Here is a 24,752-nt window from a genome sequence, read left to right on the forward strand (position 1 = left end):
TGAACTGTCCACAAACAGGCCATCCTCTTGGTGACTTCGTTCACAATTCAGAATTGCATAATAAATGCTCTGAGCAAAAACCTTCTACTCCAGGGGCTCACAGCAAATTTGCTGGGCACTTGGTTTTGTCTCTCCAAGCAATGAACACTGAAATGCAAGCTGGCTTGGTTGGGTGCATTGGTGACATTGTTTTTTATTCTCTGGCAGGATGGATGTGAAACATAGTGGGCAAGAGTACCACATGGAGAGGCATTATACGTCTAAATCCTAGACTAGCCTGACTGGCATGAACACTTGTGGTTACACAGTCACCATCCCGTCGGACCAGATTCTCCCCACTTTTCAGGCCCTTTGTATTACTAAGTAGAAGGGAACTATAGCAACTTTTTCCTCTAAGATAGGCCCCAATGAGCAAAGGTTGCTAGAAGGGAGAAGGGCTAAGGGAGAGGAGGGAAAAAAGCAAGTTTCACAGCTCTAGGGAATCATCCAGGAAACAGCAAAGTGATGAGATCTGCAAAGAGAGCAAAAGCAGAAAGGAAATGTATTCTGCACAGATGTGTGAGTTCAAACATTTATGCTATTGTAGTAGGGCACCCCTGCCTTTTGGTCGCCACTGGTGCTACCTGCCACTGAATGCCAGTCAGGCACCTTCTCCAGACACTTACAGAAATTGGCTCTCCAATTGCACTCTGGGGCTACTGCTCAGGCCCCATAAGTTCACATGCAGAGGGTATTTACTGGTTTGTACAAATTTGAAGAAAATGGCTTCCTAACGGATACAGAAAGGGAAAGAAAAGACATTGTTCTGCATGTGGAGTCGCATTTTTTCCTACAGCCTTCTTCCCTCCAGGCTGCCCACTTCCTATTTTTATCTTATGTCATCTCCTCTGGCTCCCCATTTACATTGTATCAAAGCACTTACCAACACCCTCTGAAGTCTGGAAGTGCTGGTATTCCCTTTGTGCAGATGCACACCTCAGGTCCAGATTTTCAAAATTAGGCACCTAAATTGCATTGAGGACCTAAGCCTGAGTGACTTTCCTGAAGTCCCATAGGGAGTTAGCGCCAAGTAAGGAAATGACCCCCGAGCTCCCAGCCCCGCAGATGGCCATCCTCATTACAAGACCATGCTTCCTCCTTCTGCTTGAGCTGGACCTGTTCTTTTCACACAAAGACCATCAGTCTCCAGGGCTCAAAACCAACCCCTATCAGCAGCAGGGAACGCTGTTTAAAATTCTTCCCAAACCCAATTATTTTAATTAATGAAATGCTTTAGTAATTTTTCTGATAGCTCATAGCCTAGCAGGTATTTAGCATTCTGGTGATTCCCCTAATATTTTATTTATATTCCCCCAAATGTGTTGAAACAATGCATTCACTCCTCAGCACGCTCGAGGCACAGGGAAAATTCAGAAAGACACAAAGGTAAGCAGGCGTTGCAGTCTGGCTATTGTCCTACATGTGGTAGAACATGTGGTTCTTTAGAGTTTTCTAAACCTGCTTAAAATATTAGCTTTTCATATCATAACGTTGCTGGATGCATGTTTTCCATACATGCCCCCAGATTAAGTCCCATTGCCATGCAGGCTGTTGATTCAGAACTCATAGAATCTAAAAGTGTAGGGTTTTGCAGGAGTGATTTTGATAGCTGCCCGTCAATCACAGAATCGTAGAACACTAGAACTGGAAATGGACCTCTAAAGGGTCATCGAGTCCAGTTCCCTGCCCTCAAGGCAGGACCAAGCACTGTCTAGACCATCCCCGATAGGTGTCTGTTTAACCTGCTCTTAAATATCTCCAGTGATGGAGATTCCACAACCTCCTTAAGCAGTTTATTCCAGTGTTTAACACCCCGACAGGAAGTTTTTCCTAATGTTCAACCAAAACCTCCCTTGCTGCAGTTTACGCCCATTGCTCCTCATCCTACCCTCAGAGGCCAAGGAGAACAAATTTTCTCCCTCCTCCTTGTACCCATCTTTTAGGTACCTGAAAACCACTATCATGTTCCCTCAGTCTTCTCTTTTCTAAATTAAACAAGCCCTTTTCTTTCAGTCTTTCCTCACAGCTCATGTTCCTTAGACCTTTAATCATCTTGTTGCAATTCTCTGGACCTTCTCCAGTCTCTTCACATCTCTTTTGAAATGTAGTGCCCAGAACTGGACACAATACTCCAACTAAGGCCTACTGAGTGCTCAGTAAGGTGAAAGAATGGGTTCCCTTGCTATCAACACGCCTGTTAATGCATCCCAGAACCACGTTTGCTTTTTTTTGCAACAGCGTCACACTGTTGACTCATATTTAGCTTGTGTCCACCATGATCCCTAAAATCCCTTTCCACAGTACTTCTTCCTAGACAGTCGCTTCCCATTCTGTATGTATGAAGCTTATTGTTCCTTCACAAGTGAAGTACTTTGCATTTGTCCTTATTAAACTTCATCCTGTTTACCTCAGACCATTTCTCCAGTTTGTCCACAACATTTTGAATTATGACTGTGACAAAGTCAGTCTTATTCCTGGGCCCCTGGCCTCTATTCAGTCCACTGGTCCCACTTAATGGCCCAGTTGCCCTCACTGGGGTTAGGGGTGGTCTGCAAGGAACCCAGCTCCTGCCTACTCGTGCTGGATTCCAGCCCAGGGACCCTATGCTACTGCTAGTGGGGAGAGCTGACTCCCTTAGCCCTTGGCACAGCAGCTCTCCTCCCTCGGCCCCTTCCCCAGATGATTCCCCTTAGTACCTTCTCCAGGCTGCAGTAGTCGTGAGTCTCCACCCTTGGCCAGCTGCAGCTCCTCACTCTCCCTCTGTGGTTTCTGGTATTCCTGATGCTCTCTTCTGCTCCTCTCAAACCTGCTCTCCCCCACTACTCTGGTCTCCCTTTGTCTCTCCTCTCACCTCTCACACTCTCTCCCTGCCGTTCCCACTGTGGAGTGTTCTTAAAGGCCTCTTATTAGCCCAGTCATGGAGCCAGCTGGCCTCAGTCAGGCTGAGCCATCTCCTGCCCAGCTGCGGCTGATTGCCCTGCTGGTGCGCCACAGGCCCTTCTCCTTGTTTGGGCTCCCTCTGAGGGGGACCTCCGCCCTGGCCCTGCCACATGACCCTAGCCTCCAAAGTAGTTGCAAACCCTCCTAGCTTGGTATCATCTGCAAACTTAAGCATATTCTCTATGCCAATATCTAAATCATTGATGTAGATATTGAATAGAACCAGTCCCAAAACAGACCCCTGTGGAACCCCACTTGTTATGCCCTTTAAGCATGACTATAAACTGTTAGTAACTACTCTCTGAGAACAGTTATCCAGCCAGTTATGCACACACCTTATAGTGGGCCCATCTAAGTTGTATTTGCCTAGTTTATTGATAAGAAGATCATGTGAAACTGTATCAAATGCCTGACTAAAGTCTAGGTATACCACCATCCACTGCTTCTCCATTATCCACAAGAGTTGTTATCCTGTCGAAGAAGGCTATCAAGTTTGTCTGGCATGATTTGTTCTTTACAAATCCATGCTGGCTGTTACTGGTCACCTTATTTTCTTCCAGAAACTTGCAGATGAATTCCTTAATGACTTGCTCCATTATCTTTTCCAGCACAGAAGTTAAATTGACTGGTCCATTTTTTCCTGGGCTGTTATTTTTCCCTTTTTATAGATGGGCACTACATTTGCCCTCTCTCTGTCTTCTGGAATCTCTCCTGACTTCCAGGACTTTTCAAAGATGATAGCTTAAGGTTCTGACACTTCCTCTAACATCCTTTAAGTATTCTAGGATGCATTTCATCAGGCCGTGGTGACTTGAAGATATCTAATTTTTAACTTTTTTTTTTAAATCACACATTCAGTCAGTAACTTAGGGTGCATCTACATAGCAAGGAGAATCCCACAATAGCAAATCTCAAGCCCACATCTACAGCCTGGGGACGTGCACTACAGAAATAAAACATATGTTCAGGTTTGGGCTAGATCTTTACTTCTGAAGCCCAATCCTCTGCTCTGGACTTCAGAGCACAAGCTCCAACCCAAGAACAAACATCTACAGAGCTCTTTTAGTGCCAATAGTGCAAGCCCTGTGAGGCTGAGGCTGTGAACACGCTCTGAGGTCCACTGCCATGGGAAACTGCTTGGTGCCGACAGGTACCTTGGGTGAATGACCTTCCGTAGCATCTACCCAGGGCAGGTAGAGATGTATTGGACTCCTGGGCAGAGTAGTTTCCATTGAATCATGCCTACGTGTGTGGTCAGAGCTGGGCACAAAGTGTCCAACATCCATGACTAAAGCCCCCATCTCACTAGTGCTCCCACAGAGACCAACAGACAGATACATCTCACTTCACTTCAACTTCAAAAAGAAACGATACATTGGCACCAGCTCTGAGAAATGACAATGTTTGCGCACCTGAACAAGAGCTGCTGGGCACTGTACAGGACAACATGCTCCCTGCCCCAAAGAACTCATATCCCTTAATATTCGACATGATCAGTGGGGTAACACGCTCCTGGGAGAAGAGCAGGGGGAAGGACTATGGTGACTAGATCATGTGATTACTCAACAAAGGCAAGTGTGCATCCTAGTACTCAGTAGTGACCACTGGTAAGAAAGCTAATGATGGAACTGGAAGCAAATTGATCATTTTGATGGAAAACGTTTACCTCCACAAACACCAGATTTTTCAACAGCAGAAACAACCACGTGATCCTTGGCTTGAATTTGCAAAGCCTTGTACTAAAGCCATGTTTTGCATGTGAAACTTGCTTTAGAAGAAAATCATCCCTGTGCAAACTACCACCACTTAGGCATCAACATAGGGGCCCTGCTTTCACTAGGGCTTAATCCCCCTGTAGTTCTCATTGTGGTGATGATGAGCAGATTGCTCAAAGAGCTCAGCATATGGACCCAAGAAGTGAGATTTTCCAAAAATCTGGCCATATATATTTGGTGGCCAAAACCCAGCAGCTGGAAACTAACAACAATTTGGAGAAAGGGAGAGAAGAGACAGATAATTCTCGTTTTCTTCCTTGTGTGATTAACACTGTTAAAGAAATGTAAGTAGATATCTAGCAAGGAGGGCTTCAATACATATACATACCCACCAGTCAGGTCAGACAAGACTCAGTTAGGTAGCAGCACAGTAAAACGTCTGAGGACAATGGGAGTCAAGGAAAAAAGGAGGAACAAATGCTCTACTGGTACTGATTCCACTTCTCATCTCTAAGCAGAACTGCCTTTGGCATCAGGTCTGTGCAGCACCCTTGCTGTGAGGCAACCCATGTCCTGTCTTTAGTACTGCAGTGCATGGCTCCCTTCTGCAATCTGGCAGGAGCAGGAATTCTTAAAGACACATTGCCCCCCTACCTGGGGATATCCTTGGCTGGCAACACGAGGAACATCAAAAGCCAACAGGGAAGGGTCTGGGAAAGTGATGGTGGTTAAATCAACTGCAGGAGAGGCAAGGGGATGTGTCTTCATAGCATTTCTGTGAAGGAAGGGAAAGGACAATCAGGTATTCTGCAAAACGTTTAAAGATGGCAGGTGACTGCTCTGTGTCGTTCTGTTTATCCACAAAGCATGGACATGGACTAGCTTTCCCCTCTGCTGTACTCTGGCACATAATATTTAGTCACTTTGCCCATCCTGGAAGTGAGTTAGTGCCTTTTTCATAGGGTGTTAGTCTGAAGGAAATGCACACAACATGCAGATTGTGGAGAGTCAACAAAATGGGAAGCCCGAACAGATATTTCCACAGTCAAAATAGAAAAGACAGTTACCTGTTCTCTAACTCGTGTTCTTTGAGATGTGTTGCTCATTTCCATTCCAAGCTGGGTGTGCGCAGGTGCACGCCCATTCACTGGAAGCTTTGTACCCTAGCCAATAGCCATCAGGTCAGTGAGGTGCCCCCTAGAGTGGCGCCGACGTGGCGACCAACATACCTCCCCCACCCTTCACTCAGTTCCTTCCTGCTGGGTATTCCGACAGAGGGGAAGGCGGGAGGGTTTTGGAATGGACATGAGCAACACATCTTGAAGAACACCAGTTACGGAACAGGTAACTGTCTTTTCTTCTTCGAGTGATTGCTCACGTCCATTGTAAGTTGGGTAAATACAAGCCCGTGCCTAGGAGGTGGGGTTGGAGCTCTGAACGGACTGCAGGACAGCCCTGCCCACCACAGCGTCTTCCTGTGCATGCTGCATCAAAGCATAATGTGCTGTAAATGTATGACTTGAGGACCAGGTGGTCACCCTACAGATGTCCTGGATGGGCACTTTGCGCCAAACACGCACAGACGATGCCTGCGATCTCGTGGAGTGTGCCCTAACCGACGCGAGAAGAACCCCCTTGAGCTTGTAACACCCCTTGATGCACATCACTATCCAGGAGAAAATCTGCTGGGAGGAGACCGGAAGGCCCTTCATCCTATCAGCAACTGCTACAAAGAGTTGCTGCATTCTTAATCTAAAAGGACTAGTTCTACCCATAGAGAAGGCCAGTACCCTTCTAACATCCAAGGTATGCAAATATTGCTCCCTTGGGGAGGCATGGGGCTTTGGGTAAAATACCAGTAGGGAAATGTCTTGGTTAATATGAAATGCGGAGACCACCTTAGGCTGAGACCACACAGGGTGAGGTCTCAGCCTAACTTTATCCTTGTGAAACACTGGGTACAAGGGGTCCACTGAAAGTGCCCTCAACTCAGATACCCTCCTGGCTGAGGTGACTGCCACCATAACAACTGTTTTGTAACTCAAACAGCAGGAAACAGGTAGTCAGGAGTTCAAAGGGGGCCCCCCAAAAGCTTGGCTAACACCAAATTGAGATATCATGGAGGCAGTGGTGTCCGAATGTGGGGCTTGATTCTTTCTGAACATTTCAGGAACCTTTTGACTATGGGGTGTGAGAACACAGAAGACGTTCCATGACACAGAAGAAAGGGTGAAATAGCAACTAAGTTCACTTACCCAAGGAGAGGGACAAGCCCTCCTGTACCAGACTCCATAGGTAATCTAACACCAACGGGATGGGGGCTTACGAGGGAGATAGCCCTCTGTGAGACGCTCACACTGAAAACCTTTTCCACTTACCAGATAAATAGTAGAAAACCCTCCACCAGGGTGACTTAATACTTCCTTTATGGGATCTGAACAGGCCAGCTCCCAGTTCCTCAGACAGGAAGCATCCACGCTGTGAGGTGCAGCCACTGGAGATTGGGATGTTGTAGTCTCCGCTCTTGCTGCATCAGCAGGTCCAGTCGGATCAGCAATGTCGTCAGCTTGAGGATCGACAGGTGCAGGAGGGTTGAGTACCAGTGCCGATGGGCCCATACCAGTGCCACCAAGATGATCAATGCCCCTTCTGAGCGAATCTTGAGGAGGACCCTGTGAACTAGTGGGATCAGAGGGAATGGATACATCAGCCTGCCCGACGAAGGGACACTGAAGGCACCTGCCCAGGACCCCAGGCTCTGATTGCGGTAGGTGCATTTTGCATTGACGTGGGAGGTGAACACATCCACCTGGGGATACCCCCACCTCTGGAAAATAGAACAAATGCCTCCAGGTGGAGAGACCACTCGTGATGTGTAAAGGACCTGCTGAGTTGGTCTGCCAGTGAATTGTACACATCTGGCAGGTAAAGGGCCTGAAGCATGTTGTGCTGTATGCAGAACTCTCAGAGCATCATGGCCTTGTGACACAGGGGACAGAAGAGTGCACCCCCACTTGTTGATATATTACCTTGCTGTTGTGTTGTCTGTGCTGACAGACATGCAACGTCCCAACAGATTGGCCTTGAAAGTCTCACATGCTAGTCTGATGGCCCTGAGCTCCCTCACATTTATGTGGAGCTAAAGGACTGACACACTCCAAAGAGCCTGGGTTCGTAGCTGACCAGGTGTGCCCCTCGCCCCCCGCTCCCAGGTTCAAAGCGTCCATTACCAGCGAAAGTGAGAGCGATGCCCTCGTTTAACCACCAGTGCAGTGTCGACAAAGTCCATGTCGGCACCATAACCACCAAGTCTAAACTGTCTCTTACATGGTGATATGCCGATGACAGCCATAGCTGCAGAGGGCACATCCTTAACCTGGCATGCTGTACCATGAAGGTGCATGCTGCCATGTGACCCAGCAGACACAGGCAGCACCTGGCCATTGTTGTGGTAACTGCCAGGATGTCTTGGATGATAGCCCCCATGGACCCTATGGACCTGAACCTGTCGTCCGAAAGGAACGCCCTGGCACACATGGCATCCAGTTGTGCCCCTGCATACTCTATTGATGGAGATGGGACCAACACCAACTTTGCCTCATTGATCAAGAGACCAAGGCTTACAAAGGTCTGACAGATCAACTGTACATGCTGAATCACTTGCTCCCTGGAACAACCCTTGACGAGCCAGTCATCCAGGTATGGGAACAGCTGCACCCCTTGCCTGCGTAGGTGCACTGCTACTGCCACCCACATGGCCCTGCAGTATGCCAACATTTTTACGGCTGACCTGGAACAACGCTTTCTCAGCTCTGATCCCCTAGCACCCCTCCTCTACCTGCACTACACTGATGACATCTTCATCATCTGGACCCATAGGAAGGAGGATCTTGAAGAGTTCCACTGTGATTTCAACAGTTTCCACCCCACCATCAACCTTAGCCTGGACCAGCCCACACAAGAGAGCCACTTCCTGGACACTACTGTGCAGATAAGCGATGGTCACATAAATACCACCCCGTACCAAAAACCCATGGACTGCTATGCTTATCTACACGCCTCCAGCTTCCATCCAGGGCACACTACACAATCCATTGTTTACAGCCAGGCACTAAGGTACAACCATATTTGCTCTGATCCATCAGACAGAGATAAACATCTACAAGACCTTTACCAAGCTTTTCTCCAACTACAATACCCACCTAAGGAAGTGAGGAAACAGATTGATAGAGCCAGATGGGTACCCAGAAGCCACCTGCACAAGACAGGCCTCGCAAGCAAAACAAGAGACCACCACTGACCATCACATACAGCCCCCACTTAAGGCTTCTCCAACGCATCATCAGTGATCTGCAACCCATCCTGAACAATGATCTTTCACTCTCACAGACCTTGAGAGGCAGGCCTGTCCTCGCCTATAGACCGCCTGCCAACCTTAAACAAATCCTCACCAGCCACTACAAATCACAAACCAGTGACTCTAGGCCTGGAACCAGCCCCTGCAATGGTCCTCGCTGCCAATTCTGCTCACATATCTACACCAGTGACAATATCACAGGACCTAACATCAACCAAACCATCAGGGGCTCCTTTACCTGCACATCTACTAATATAATACATGTCATCATGTGCCAGCAATGCCCCACCACAATTTACATTGGCCAAACTGGACAGTCTCTACGTAAAAGAATAAATAGACATAAGTCAGACATCAGGAATGGTAATGTACAGCAGTTGGTGGGTGAAAACTTCAATCTTCCTGGACACTCAGTAGCAGATTTAAGGGTGGCAGTCCTGAAACAAAAAAATTTCAAAAATCAAATGGAGAGAGAAATTTCTGAGCTACAGTTTATCTGCAAATTTGTCTCCATTAACCAAGGATTAAACAGAGACTGGGAGTGGCTCGCAGCTTACAAAAACAGCTTCTCTGCCCTGCGTATTAATATCTCCCCATTAGACTCTGATAATGACTCATATCCCCCTGTCTGATCTGACTTGTTTTTCCCTCTTTTGATACGTACTATTGATAATGGGCCGTTTCCACCTTACTGAATAGACCTTGTCAGCTCTGGTCCTCTCTTTTACTGGGACCCCACTCTTTAAATACCCCTCTGAAACTACCCCCCCACTCATGCATCTGCTGAAGCAGGTCTTTGCCCATGAAAGCTTATGCTCCAAAATATCCATTAGTCTATAAGGTGCCACAAGGCCTCTTGTTGTTCTTGCTACTACCACCATGCATTTGGTGAAGACCCTTGAGGCCACAGACAGACCAAAAGGTAGAACTGTGACCTGATAATGGTTTCCATCTGCCTCAAACCTGAGAAACCTCCTGTGAGGAGGTTAGATTGCAATATGGAAATGTGTGTCCTGTAAGTCAAGAGCTGCGAACCAATCCTCCCACTCCAGTATTAAGAGTATGAGACACAGGGGTATCATATGAAATTTTATCTTTTTCATGAACTCATTGAGACCTCTTAGGTCCAGGATGGGTCTCAAGCCCCGCTTTGGTTTCGGAATTAGGAAATAAAACCCGTCCCCTGAACCTGGGAGGAACTTCTTCTATGGCCCCAGAGTCCAGGAGGAATTGCAATTCCTGCCGTAACAGGATCTTGTGAGAGGGGTCCCTGAAGAAGAACAGAGAAGCGGGTTGGGAAGGGTGGCATGAAGACAACTGAATAGTATATCCCTTCTCTACCGAATGCTGGACCCACTGGTCTGTGGTGATGCTGCACCACGGATGGTAAAAGGGGGATAGGTGGAATGAAAAAAGTGCAGATGCTGGGGTGGGCAAGATTGACTCGACGCTCCTGACCATGCCATCAAAACTAAGGCTTGGGTCCCTGTGCACCCTTTTGGTGGCCTTGAGGCTGTTGGTCTGAATGGCACCTGCCTGTCCTGTTCCACTTTCTACTGCTGTCTCTTCGCGGCTGCGGAAACTGTCTTTGCTGAGGACAGGATTAAAATGCCTGCATTATTTGGCAGGTGTATGAAGTCCCAAGGAGCAGAGGGTGGCCCTAGAGTCTTTCAGACTATGCAGTTTTTTATCTGTCTTATCTAAATTAGGGTAGGGCCATCAAAGGGGAGGTCCTGGATTGTCTGCTGGACCTCACGAGGCAGGCTGGAAACCTGCAACCAAGTCCTCCTCCACATTGCCACTCCAGAGGCACAACCCTTGTGTCAGCATCCGCAACATCCAATGCTGCCTGCAGGGCTGCCCTTCAAATCAGTTTGTTCTCCTCCACTATGGCTGTGAAGTCCTGCTTGGCTTCAGGTGGCACCACCTCAGAGAGCCTAGAGAGAGTGCTGACTGTATTATATGCATACCTGCTAATCAGAGCCTGCTGGTTAGCAATTCTTAACTGCAACCTTCCCATTGAATAGACCTTCCTCCCTGTAACACGTCCCGTGACGCCCAGCCCCTTGGTCTAGGGCGGGCGGCAACAAAAGAGGGGGGTTAGGGCACCAGCCCGCATTCAGTTCGGGCAGTCAGCGGCTCACCGCTACCCCCGTACAGGCCCCAGCCCTCAGTCCAGGGCGGGGCAGCAGTTCACAAGAGTTATATAGTTCTGGGCCCAGCCCTCAGTCCAGGGCGGGGCAGCACCACAAGGGTAACCACCGGCCCAGCCCTCAGTTTGGGGTGGGGCAGCAACACAAGGGAAAACACCAGCCCAGCCCTCAGTTTGGGGCGGGGCAGCAACACAAGGGTCTACAGACAGGCTCAGCGGGGGCTGGCCCTGTCAGGGAGGGGGGTAGGGGGTCGCAGGCCCTCCCACTCCACTGCGACCCAGCCCGGGGCCCTGGGGGTCGCTCACGTGCAACCCCGGCAGTGGGGATCCAGACCGCAACACACTGCCATTGGTTCGTGAGCGACGTTCCCTGGGCCACTTCCTACCTCACCCTCTGTTGGCGGCAGGTCCCAGTCCATCTGGTCGAGGGGTCCTCCTAGGTCGGTCTCCTCTGGGTCATCCACCTGTGGGGGCTCCGGCCAATCGTCCATGACCACGTCGTTAGGGTAGTCAGGCGGTGGCAATACAGGAGATGCAGGGCGGTCCTGGGTCTGAGTGTTGTAGGGATCCGCCGGGGCTCTGGGGCAGCCTGCTCCCGGGGCCTTTTCCACGGCAGGGGGTCTCCACCGGCGGGAAGGTCCTGGTAGGCCCGGGAAGTCCGGGTAGTCTCCTTGGGGCATACGGACCCGGGGTTGCGTGGAGCCTCTGGGGGCCTGCTCCTCTGGGCTGGCCGGGCGGCCGCAGGCCCTCTCCCTTTGGCCCCGGGGAGCTCGTGCAGGCACGTCCTCCCTGCCCGGAGGCCCAGCACTGAATGGCTCCCGAGTCCCGCCTTTGGCTCTTCTAGCCCTTGGCCCCGCCCTCTGAGGGGCGGGCCTCTGGTCTCCTGACTCCAGCCCCGCCCACCAGGGCCTCTGCATAGCTTCCCCGGCCTCTGGGTCTGCAGGAGGCCATACTGACCCACTACACTCCCATAGAGGTCCAAGCATTTAGCTTCTCTATTTTTCAGGGAGAGACCTTGGAACCCTTGGTGCTCTCTGTGGTTAGCAGCATCCACTACCAGAGAGTCAGGTGGAGGGGTGCGTGAACAAACCTTCATTGCCCTGGGATGGGACAAAGTACCATCTCTCATTCCTATGGGCTGTAGGAAGGGCGGTAGCTGGCGTCTGCAGGCAGGCAGACCATTTTAGCTGTAGTGGTAACTGTTTTGATTATGGGCAGATCCACCCTGGGCAGGACCTATGGAGGACAAAATGTGCATGACAGGGTCCATTTCACCCCAGACCTCCTCCGCTTGCACCCCCAAGTGTTGGGCCACTCTCCTAAGGAACTGTTGAGAAGCCCTGCCATCGTCCAACATGGGCGAGGCCGATGAGCCCGCCACCACCTCATCCGGGAAAGAAGATGGTGGTAGCCCTTGCACCTCCATTTGGAGGGGAAGGGCAGTAATGACCTGTTCAGGCACTTGGCCCCCCATGAAAATTATGGGCAAATCTGGGGGCACCATAGGCGGAGTTGGCATAGGCATCAGCTGGCCCAAAAACCCCACCACAGGTGACACAAACGGTGCCATTACCACTCCCTGTATTTGAGCTGGTGCCAGTGCCTGAGCTGGTGTCTGTCCCATTAGGGTCAAGTCCCGCTGCGATAGCAGAGGTCAACACTGATGAGGTAGAAGCAGGCGGCTCCATGATGACTGCTGCTTCCTGTCTTTGTTCCAGTGGTGAGTCGTCCTGTGATGCTGACAGTGCAGAGCACAGGATCCATGGGGTCCCTGGCACCATTAAAGACAAGTCAACGGCCTGGCCCTGTGCCTCATGGACTGCCCATGAGGTCCAGAAGAGCCACTGCTGAGTTGCCTGAAAACCCGGTGGCCAACCTATATCATTTGAGCGACGACTACAGTGCCTGCGATGGCTATGGTGTGAACTTCTCAAGCTCCCGCTCCGTCCGGATCTCGAGTAGGAGCCTGACTTCACCGCCGATTCAGAGGCAGATGACCACAGCAGGGCCATCGGGGTCAGCATCGATGTCACGCACACCAGGGATGGTGATGGAGTACAGGCCACCTGAAACTGACCCACGGTCTGTTGAATTATCACCGGAGTGCTCAGCACTGAATACGGTGTCAGTGCCACTGTAGACGTGAGAGCAGGGTTTGGTGCTGGTGTCACATCCAGGAGCCCTGATCGCTCTGTCTCATCTGTAGCAGTCCCTGTGTCACTCGAAACACCTCCTGCTTTAAGGGCAAGTCCAGCACCTGTGGGCTCCTGCTCTGCGCTGGCTTCACCGGATGCACCTCCTGCCTTTCAGCAGTGTGCACCCGAGCCTGGTACTTGAGGCTGTCCCGCTTCTTCGGCAAGTGATGCCTCTTGTGCCTCCTCTTCATCAGCACTGGAGAATGACTCCTATGGTGCCGAGATGGCAACGGTGCCCGCACCTGCTCTCAGTGCCAGGAGTCCTTAGGCAGCACTGGGGTTAATGGCACCAGTGCACTTTGCACAGAGGAGGCTCCACTCTCCGCTCCTGCAGGAAACCCTTGAGGCCTAAGAGCTGCCTCCATTAAGAGGCCTTTAAGGCTCTGGGCCCAATCTTTTAAAGTTCTGGGCTTAAAGGCCTTAAAAATAGGACAGCGATCACGCAAGTGTCCTTCCTCCAAGCAAATCAAACAGGCTGAATGCGGGGGTGGGTCACTTTTTGGCATGTGTTTGCCACATCTTGAACAAGTCTTCAAGCCTGGGGAGCCAGGCATTCCCCAGCGCCGAGGGGGACAGAAAGCCCCACCTCGGCTACTAGTTAAAAAACTAACTATCAAGTCCTAAACTATTTACACTTCTCCAAGAACTATTTACACTACAATAGGTTAATACCTAAAGATTTGAGCAGAGAAAGCAAAAGCTCCAACGACCATGCAGCACAGCGAGAAGGAACTGAGTGGAGGAGGGTCGGGCAGTGCATATATGGGTTGCCTTATTGGTGCCATTCCAGGGGGCACTGCACCGACCCTATGGCTACAGATGTGCAGACAACCGTTTGTGGCATGACCACAACAGTGCTGCAAGCTGCAGCCTGCATGCACTCCATGCATGATCAAGGCTTCGCTATCCAGTCAGAACCCGGCACGCCAGCGTGCATTAACAAACCCCACCCCGAGGAGCTAAGGGCTCAGCCACATACGAGGACGTGGGGCCAGCTAACGGCTTTGTCACATATGCGGAAGCGAGACCCCTGCCTCACCAAACATTGAAAGCTCCTAAAAAGGACAAAAGGGCACAATGCACTGACATAGGCCCAGGGGTTACTTCTGTGTCCAAAACCCGATAAAAAGTTAAACTCCCCTCTCCCAAATCAGAGACACGTGTACCTTGACAAGCCTGTCGGAACAGCCCGAGTCACTTGTCCCTCCCGCTGAAAATCCGGACCCTTTCGGCTAGATGTTGGTGTGGACTCTGCTCACCATCTGCGGTTTCGTAACTGCCCCGTAAGTACGGGCTTTCCCCCGTCCATCACCTGACATCATGTTGGGGTAGACAGCTAGAACGTGCTAGGTATTTCCCCTTAATTCCCCTCCCCCTCCGCCCCCCCGTAACGTTGATTAAGCCATTATTAACAAAGCTTTTTTACGCTCACTGCTTGTCTTGTCTCCGTCCACCACTCGTCCAGCAAACCCCTTTTACTCCCTGGTCAACGGGTTAGGGCAAAAAGCTTCCAGCGACTGGGGATGTGCCCACACACACCCAACTTGGAATGGACATGAGCAATCGCTCGAAGAAGAACTATGCTTTATAATCCTTCTGCTTCCATTCAAACCCTGGCTTTCCCACTGTACAGCACGTGCTATATAAATGCAGAGACCTGACACTTCCAGCACACCTCAGCAGCATGTTCTTGTCCATGCTGGCAGTTGCTGGGCCCTTTGTTCCTGTCTGATTGGCAGGGTGTCCTTTGTCCTCTACTCACCTGTAGCGATTAAAGTTGTTCACCACTCTGGCAATGGCTACGATAGGACCTTGGGGATCTGACAGAGGATTCTTCATTCCCTGGAGGAAAACCTGAAATCCAAGGGAAGAGCAAGGTTAATACTAAGCACAAGTAAAAAGGCATGGCACCACCTTGGCAAAGGGACAAGTGTAGAGCCCAGGGACATAATAATGTAGACAGTTTAGCACAGAGGGACAAACTGATCCTGGCACAGTGCAAAGGGGGTGAAGCTCAGCCAGTCCATGGGAATCATGAATTATGCTACATTATGTTCAACAAGGTGAGGCTGGGGAAAAATCCTTTTGGCATATATACTATAAAATGAATTGGAGAATAGCTTGTTAGATTCCCATTGGCAGCTCTGAGCTGCTGTGTCTTTCTAAGCTCCTCTGCCCACCTCTGTCCCTAGTGGAGTGCACAACGAAGAGACAGATAGTACTGTACATCATTAGCACTTTCAAGGCAAAAGGTTACCTTGTCCTGATTCAGGACGATGATTTCACTGGCCTGCAGTGCATTAAAACACATGGGCTGAGCTGGCCAGGAATGCAGTAGCAGGCCAGATTGAGGGACACAGGCAGAGCAATGGGTGAAAAGCTTCCCAGCACCCAATGGTGCTCTACATGGCTCTGAACATGGCTCAGGTCCTATCAATTTTACAGTCCATTTTGGTTAATTTCACAGATGCAGGATTTTAAAAATAATAAGTGTCATGATTTCAGCTATTTAAATCTGAAATCTCACCATGTAACAGTAGGGGTACTGTTACATGGTGAGATTTCAGATTTAAATAGCTGAAACCCTGGCCCAAGGCGGCACTGTAGTGGGGGTTGCAGTACTGCTACCTTACTTCTGTGAGGCTGCAGGCAGCAGCGCTGCAGTCAGATCCAGCTAACTGGAGAGTGGTGGCTGCTGGCTGAAACCCCACTTCTGAATGCAAAGTCACCGCTGGCAGCAGCACAGAAGTAGGGATGGTATTGACACCCTTACTTATGTGCTGCTGCCTGCAGAACTGCACCCTTAGTTGGCAGCTTGAAGCAACAGCACAGAAGTAAGGGTGGCATGGTATGGTATTGCTACCTGCAACTGGTTTGTGCCCTCACTGGCACAGCAGCTCCTACTGGTCTATGCAGGAATTAGTTCTTCCACCCCTGGAGTATCCCTGCTGCCTGGTGTCTTGCCCTCAGTTACCTATCTGTGCTACTTCAGGCCCTGTCCCCCTTACGGTGTCCCTTCCCTCACAGTACTGCCCTGAAGTAGTGCCCCATACTCTGGGGTCCACCCCCTCCCAGGAAAGCTAAATCCCTATACCCACCTTGCCTCAGTGACCCACTGCCAGTTATCATCTAGCTCCTGTTGCAGGGGCAAACTGCAGTCTGAAATGGTCACTCATCATTGGCAAGGGAGCGTGGACCTGTTGCCCTCTGCAACCCTGGCTGCCTCCTTGCAGCCCTAGTACCCTCAGGCCTTACCTCAAGCTTTGCAGCTTGGGAATTTGCCTGGCCAGAGGTCCCTAGCACTGACTGTGCTGCCCCAGTCCTGCTTTGCCTCAGGGTACCCTCTCTTGCCTTCAGAGTGGGGTCTCAGCCAGCAGCCACCACTCTCCAGTTAGCTGGAGCTGACTGCAGCCTCACAGAAGTAAGGTAGCAGTACTGCAACTCCCACTACAGTGCTGCCTTGGGCCAGGGCCCCTACTGTTACATGGTGAGATTTCAGATTTAAATAGCTGAAATCATGACATTTATTATTTTTAAAATTCTGCATCTTTGAAATTGACCAAAATGGACTGTAAAATTGATAGGACCTGAGCCATGTTCAGAGCCATGTAGAGCACCATTGGGTGCTGGGAAGCTTTCCACCCATTGCTCTGCCTGTGTCCCTCTATCCTGGCCTGCTACTGCATTCCTGGCCAGCTCAGCCCATGTGTTTTAATGCACTGAAGGGCAGTGAAATCATTATCCCAGGTCCTTCCTGCTCTACAGCTGGAGCAAGAGTGTGTTCATTGCTTCTCTCCATTGCCTATCTAGGCCCTCACTGGCTGTCTCTATGCCTTTTCTGATTGGCCCACGATCCCAGACCTCTCCTTGTGTTCAGTTTAATCCTTATTTCACTGGGGCTGAGTGACTGCCCTGCAACACTCCTTTTACTTTTGTACTGGTGTTGGCAGCGTGCTGCCTTCCAAGCTGGCGCCCAGCCAAAAGCTGTTCATGTCTGGCTGCCCAGCTTTGAAAGGGGCATGTCTGTACAAGTGGCAACACTGTGACCCACCCAAAAATAACCCTGCTATTTTCCTGCAACTCTTTTGGATCAGGACCCCCCAAATTTCTCCCTCTCCTTCTCCATATAGTGTAGGGAAAAAGCACACAAAAGACCAGATTTCATGAGGGGAGGGGCAAGGTAGAAGAGACGAGATCTCATGGTCTGTGATAGGGATGGTAATGGTTAACTGGTAAGTCCCACCCTAAACGGATGAGGCTTACCAGTTACTTGTCAGGGGGAGCTGCTCCAGCCCCACGGGGGCCAATTGAGACAGGGGGCACTCCAGCACAGCAGGAGCAACCCTTGTCCTCGGTGGGCCCGGCTCAGGAGGGCTGCAGGCCAGGGAGCTCCAGCCTAGCCAGAGCAGCTGAGGTCCACAGTGACCCTGGGAGTACTGCAGGTGAAGGCTCTCCAGCATACCAGAGCAGCCATAGCCTGTGCTGTCGGCAGGGTGGGGGAGTGCTCCAGCCCCGCTGAAGCCTCCCTAGTTTGCAGCAGCCCCAGGACACTCCAGTCTGGCCAGAGCCCCTGCCTGGGGGAGCAGGGCAGAGGCCTGCTCCAGCCCAGTTTGGCAGGAGTGGTCCTGCCAGCCATCCCCTAGCCCCACCCTACCTCCAGTTTAATCAGTTACCTAAGCAGCCAGTTCAACCAAGAACTCAGCATTTGGCTCCCCACACCTAGTGGGCAGCACCAGGGCCATGGGGATGCAAAACTGGGACATACTCCATTCACCCCAGGCCCCGTCCCTCCCATCCCCTTCCACCCTAATTGCATCCCTTCCCCCAAGTCATCTCACTGAAGCGATGCAACCCAGACAACTTGAGGAGGTCCTGGTACCAAAGGCGTTTGCCTCTGCACTCCAGGCTGCTCTGCTGTGCCATCTCCCATCTGCATCTGTCAGAGCAGCAGAGCGAGCTGAGGCCAGGCCACCCCTTTCCATCACTGCCACTGGCAGATGGAAGACTGCTGGCATTAAACATTAAAAAGGTCGTAGAGCAGTTTTTAAACTAAGAGGTGGGGGAAAGCCGATTGGTGCGGGGGAGCACGTGGATCGGACGGAGACTTCTCTTACACGAGGCTCCATAAATAGGGACTCCCTAGAAGTTAGTCAGACAGGGAATGTGGGAAATAATATATGGGCAAGATCAGATGTGAAACAATCGCATATAAAAAATCCAAGGCGTCTGTGAAAGGCGGACATATAAATAGTGGTAGTTTTTTAAAGTGCTTTTACACAAATGCTCGGAGTCTGTCTAATAAGATGGGTGAACTGGAGTACCTCATATCAAAGGAGGAAGTTGACATAATAGGCATCACAGAAACATGGTGGAATGAGGACAATCAGTGGGACGCTATCATACCGGGATATAAATTATAATCGGAAAGACAGAACAGGTCGTGTGGGTGGCGGAGTGGTACTATATGTGAAGGATAATATAGAATCAAATGAAACAAAAATCCTAAAGGAATCAAAATGTTCCATAGAATCATTATGGATAACAATTCATTCCTCTAATATGAATATGGTATTAGGAATATATTACTGACCACCTAACCAGGACAGTGATAGTGATGCTGAAATGTTAAGGGAGATTGAAGAGGCTATCACAATAAAAAACACAGTAGTAATAGGAGATTGCAATTATCACCATATTGATTGGGTACATGTCACCTCAGGACGGGATTCAGAGATTAAATTTCTTGATGCCTTAAATGACTGCTTCTTGGAGCAGCTAGTACAGGAACCCACAAGGGGAGAGTCAATTCTCGATCTAGTCCTGACTGGAACGCAGGATCTGGTCCAAGAGGTAACAGTTACTGGACCGCTTGGAAATAGTGACCACAATATAACAACTTTTAATATTCCTGTGTTGGGAAGAACACCGCAGCGGTCAAACACTCTGGCATTTAATTTCAAAAAGGGGAATTACACTAAAATGAGCAAGCTAGTTAAAGAGAAACTAAAAGGTAGAGTAACTAAACTAAAATCCCTGGAAGCTGCATGGAAACTGTTTGAAGACGCCATACTAGAGGCCCAACTTAAATGTATACCCCAAATAAAAAACACAGTAAGAGACCTAACAATGAACCATCATGGCTTAACAGCCATGTTAAAAAGGCAGTGAGAGAGAAAAGGGCAGCCTTTAAAAAGTGGAAGTCAAATCCTAGTGAGGAAAATAGAAAGAAACATAAACACTCCCAAATTCAGTGTCATAATGTAGTAAGAAAAGCCAAAAAAGATTTTGAGGAACAGCTAGCCAAAAATTCAAAAAATGATAGTAAAATGTTTTTTAAATACATTAGAAGCAGGAAGCCCGCTAAAAAAGCAGTGGGGCCCTTGGACGATAAAGATATAAAAGGAGCGATCAAGGAAGACAGTGCCATTGCGGAGCGATTAAATGATTTCTTTGCTTCAGTCTTCACGGCTGAGGATGTTACAGAGGTTCCTAAATCTGAGCCAGCCTTTTTAGGTGACAAATCTGAGGAACTCTCCCAGATGGAAGTGACATTAGAGGAGGTTTTGGAGTTAACTGATAAGCTGAATAGTAACAAGTCTCCAGGACCAGACGGTATTCACCCAAGGGTTCTGAAAGAACTCAAATGTGAAATTGCGGAGTTATTAACAGTGGTTTGTAACCTATCCTTTAAATCCGCTTCGGTACCCAATGACTGGAAGACGGCCAATATAACGCCAATATTTAAAAAAGGCTCCAGAGGAGACCCTGGCAATTATAGACCGATAAGTCTAACATCAGTACCAGGCAAATTAGTAGAAACAATAGTAAAGAATAAAATTGCAAGGCACGTAGAAGAGCACGAATTGTTGGGCAAAAGTCAGCATGGTTTCTGCAGAGGGAAGTCGTGTCGAACTAATCTATTAGAATTCTTTGAAGGGGTTAATAAACATGCGGACAAAGGGCACCCAGTGGACATAATATACCTAGATTTCCAGAAAGCCTTTGACACGGTCCCACACCAAAGGCTTTTATGTAAATTAGGCGGTCATGGGATAGGAGGAAAGATCTTTTCATGGATCGGGAATTGGTTAAAAGACAGAAGACAAAGGGTTGGAATAAATGGTAAATTTTCACAATGGAGGGGGGTAACTAGTGGTGTTCCCCAGGGGTCAGTCCTGGGACCGATCCTGTTCAACTTGTTCATCGATGATCTAGAAAATGAGGTAAGCAGTGAGGTGGCAAAGTTTGCAGATGACACCAAGTTGTTCAGGACAGTCAAAACCAAAAGGGATTGTGAAGAACTACAAAAAGATCTCAGCAAACTGAGTGATTGGGCAGCAAAATGGCAAATGAAATTTAATGTGGGTAAGTGTAAGGTAATGCACATTGGAAAAAATAACCCAAATTACACATACAACATGATGGGGTCAAATTTAGCTACGACAGATCAGGAAAGGGATCTTGGAGTTATAGTGGATAGTTCTCTGAAGACATCCATGCAGTGTGCAGCGGCAGTTAATAAAGCAAATAGGATGTTAGGAAGTATTAAAAAAGGGATCGATAATAAGACAAAAGATATCATACTTCCCCTATATAAAACTATGGTACGCCCACATCTTGAGTACTGCGTGCAGATGTGGTCTCCTCACCTCAAAAAAATATATTGGCATTAGAAAAGGTTCAGAAAAGGGTGACTAAGATGATTTGGGGTTTGGAATGGGTCCCATATGGGGAGAGGCTAGAGAGACTGGGACTTTTCAGTCTGGAAAAGAGGCGATTGAGGGGGCGATATGATAGAGGTATATAAAATCATGAATGGTGTGGAGGAAGTAAATATAGAAAAATTATTTACCTTTTCCCATAATACAAGAACTAGGGGACACCAAATGAAATTGATGGGTAGTAGGTTCAAAACTAATAAAAGGAAATTTTTCTTCACAGAGCCCACAGTCAACCTGTGGAACTCCTTGCTGGAGGAGGCTGTGAAGGCCAGGACTCTATTAGGGTTTAAAAAAGAGCTCGATAAATTTTTGCAGGTTAGGTCCATAAATGGCTATTAGCCAGGGGTAAAGTATGGTGCCCTAGCCTTCAGTACAAGGGCAGGAGATGGATGGCAGGAGATGAATCGCTTGATCATTGTCTTCTGTTCTCCTTCTCTGGGGCGCCTGGCATTGGCCACTGTCGGCGGACGGGATACTGGGCTGGATGGACCTTTGGTCTGACCCAGTATGGCCATTCTTATGTTCTTATGTTCTAAGAGTGAAGCAGGCTGGGGCTATCACCACTGGTGAGCGTAGGGGCAGGCCTGAACCCTGCTGCCAACAACACGGCCCCCGGTAATCCACTAAACCACCTGAGGCCTCACAGGGCCCTGCAAAGTGCTGGCTCCAGGCTGCTGCTCCAAACCCTCCAATGGATGGGATGGCTCGGGCAGCACGGATTCTCTCATGGCACATGGGAAAGCACAGAAACACCCTCACCACTTCTCTTCCCTATGCTCTGCCCTCATTCCAACTCTTCCCATCCCTGCTCCACCCTCTCCCCGCATGCCCCGTCCTCATTCTAAGGTGCATGGCTGCATGGGTGCAGAGGAAGCCATCAAGGGCCATGCCTCAGCCATGCAGACGTGCACGTGAGAGTGTGGGGCATGTGCAGGGAGGGTGGGGAAGGGGTAAAGTAGTGGTGATGGAGGCCTCGGGAAGCTTGAGGCATGCAGGGCTGGGGAAGAGAGGTCTCACCCCCCAGCCACAGCTCCAGCCACAGCTGCAGAGGAACTAGTAGAGCTACTCCTCTCTCCCCAGGCCACAGCTCAGGAGCTGTGGTGGAGAGAGGTGCGCCTCGCCCTCAGTCCCAGCAGCCCTTATTGAAGAGAAGTATTCTGTTACAGAAAGTAAATGTTTCTGTGGAGCCTCTGTTCACACATGATTTATGGGAATAAGCGGTATTTTATCGGTCTCTATATAATTTACGGAGTCTGATCCACATCCTGAACCAAGATTTACACAAAACTGTGAAATACCACACATTACTACCTCTAACCAAAGAAAAGCACCTTCAGACACAGACTGTGGCAACACTACAGCTCAGTTTCAAAAAGTGAAGTTTCAAAAGCCACCATCTGAAAACTCGCCTTTCGAAAGAGCAGCTACACACAAAACGCACATTCCAGGGTTCCAGCAGCTCTTCCTCCTCGGCCTCATGGCATTCCTCCTCCAGCTCCAGGGTGTCGAGGAGCTCTTCCGGGGGGGCTGCCTCCTCCACCCCAAAAATGCAGTCAAGCTTGTCATAATAGGAGCAGCTTGCAGGCGCTGCCCCCGAGCCACCTGCAAGAGACCCGCAGCATCTCCTTTACCTTTGACTACACTTGCTCTGGGGCATATGGGGGTGCCCCCGGGAGGCGAGACTGGCAGACAAAGGCTGTGGTACTGCATCAGCACATTGTGGTCTACAGCAGGACTTCCTTGTCCCCCCACAGGCTAAGAAGGTCCTGCAGCTCTGGCTCCAACCAGGACAGGGCCCTTTTTTCCCCTGCCCTGGCTGGAGTCCAGGGAGTCCTCCCCCAGGATAAAGTTGGCTCTCTGGGGCAGGTGAGCTCCTGGCCATGGCTAGCTTGGCTGCGTTTGGCTCCTCACTGGTGTGCTGGAGGGCATGAGGCTTCAGGCTCATGCTGTCCCTGCTGCCAGCATGCTCTTAGCTTCCTGCCATGGGGTTTCTGGGTCCTTGGGACTTTAAACACAGCTGGACACAGGGAGCATGGAGCTCCTCTGGAGCTGGCCAGGGCGTCTCTGTGCTCCGGTGGCCTGGTGCCTTGAAGGACCCTCTCTTTCAAAAGACCACCCCATGGAGTGGCTTCACGTGTTTTCTTTTGAAATTATTTTCGAAGGAATGTACTCTTCCTAACATGGGAATGGATGAATGATGACGAAAGGCAGGCTGTGTTCTTTCGACAGTAATTTCAAAGGAGTGCTGTTCGTGTATAGCTGCTCCCTGGGATATTTCGAAAGTATTTTCAAAGGAACTTCCTAATGTAGACACAGCCAGAGAGTTTCCCTTTAATTTGGGTGACGAATCTCAGTTTAGGTTCAGCTGTGCACTTCCAGCTACCAATTAAATTCTGAGCAAAGAGAACTGCAACCTGAAATAGGGTTTCAATGCTTGCTGCTCCTCAGAAAAGCCTGCTGTATACAGAAGACTTCAGTCTATGCATTTGCAGTAGTAATAAGGAATCTGTTCTAATATGATAGACTGAAAGGGCCAATTCCTCATCAAGTGTAAAATGAAGTAAATCCATCGACTTCATGGCTGCTGTATACCAGCTGAGGATCTGGCTCAAAATGTCTGCTGACAGGAAGATTTTACAGTCCTCTGTACATGTACCATTGGCCAGACCTATGGTAAGTTTTCAAAAAAATCTTTCTAGGTTTTTGTTTTGAGTGGTGGCACACATCCACACATTACCTCGATATTGAAGCTGCAGATAAAAAAAGTCATTTTGCAGATTAATAGAAAAAACGAGGGAAAATCATCCCTGGCTGCCACTGTGCACTCTCTACCCTAACCTCCTGCCAGTTGCCCAGCCCTGGGGCTTTGCCCAGCAGCTCACTGGAGGCCAGCCACCACTGAAAAGATGGGCTGGTGGGTGCTGAGCACCCCTATATATTTTTCCATGTCAGCTTGAGCCTTGGAGCCTCTGTTGAGCAGCTCATGGCACTGGATGCCTAACCATTATGGAGTTTTTTGTAAGCATGCAAGCAGAGAGGAGATTTTTAAGCCCATCTGCCCAAGTGGGTCTTTGCCCACGAAAGCTTATGCTCCAAAATATCTGTTAGTCTGTAAGGTGCCACAGGACTTCTCATGGTTTTTGAAGTCCACATTTTGGTTTTCAAGGTCCAAACAACAAAGCCTTACAACTGACTGCTTGAGCACCAATGTGCCCTGAAGTTGGCCTGATCCCAGGAACAGCAATGCCTTTATTTCGAGCGAGCTGCACTGTTGACATTTCCAAACAACACTAACTGGGGGGAAAAAAAGAGTTTTGGGAAAACTATCCTCCCGAATTAGGGGGAAAAGGCAATTTTTTCCATGAAATGAAAATCTGGAAAAGGTTAACGTAACTTTTCATTTTGATAACATGCCTTTCAGGGCTGACCATTTAAATACATTCTTAGTTTATGTCAAATAAAGTAAATTTTGAAACAAAAAGCAACTTAGAAACAAAAAAATCTAAACTTTCCAGTCCAAAAACATGAAAATGAGGTATTTTGACATTTTTAAAACATCTTTGTAATTTATCAACAAATTTTTGTAAACATTGATATACTATTGTGTAAAATTTCAACTTAATCAAAACAGTT

At 49.2% G+C, this 24,752-nt stretch overlaps 1 protein-coding gene across 1 annotated transcript in view; it reads right to left on the minus strand.

Annotated features, from left to right (window-relative positions):
• Positions 1-24,752, minus strand: part of CCDC33 (coiled-coil domain containing 33) — a 305,981-nt gene that overhangs the window by 179,127 nt on the left and 102,102 nt on the right. The window contains 2 exon segments of the mRNA XM_075006670.1: positions 5,349-5,469; positions 15,161-15,252. Coding sequence (XP_074862771.1) covers positions 5,349-5,469; positions 15,161-15,252 — 213 coding nt within the window.

The sequence above is a fragment of the Carettochelys insculpta genome, chromosome 12 (genome assembly GCF_033958435.1).
Source record: "Carettochelys insculpta isolate YL-2023 chromosome 12, ASM3395843v1, whole genome shotgun sequence".
NCBI lineage: Eukaryota > Metazoa > Chordata > Testudines > Carettochelyidae > Carettochelys > Carettochelys insculpta.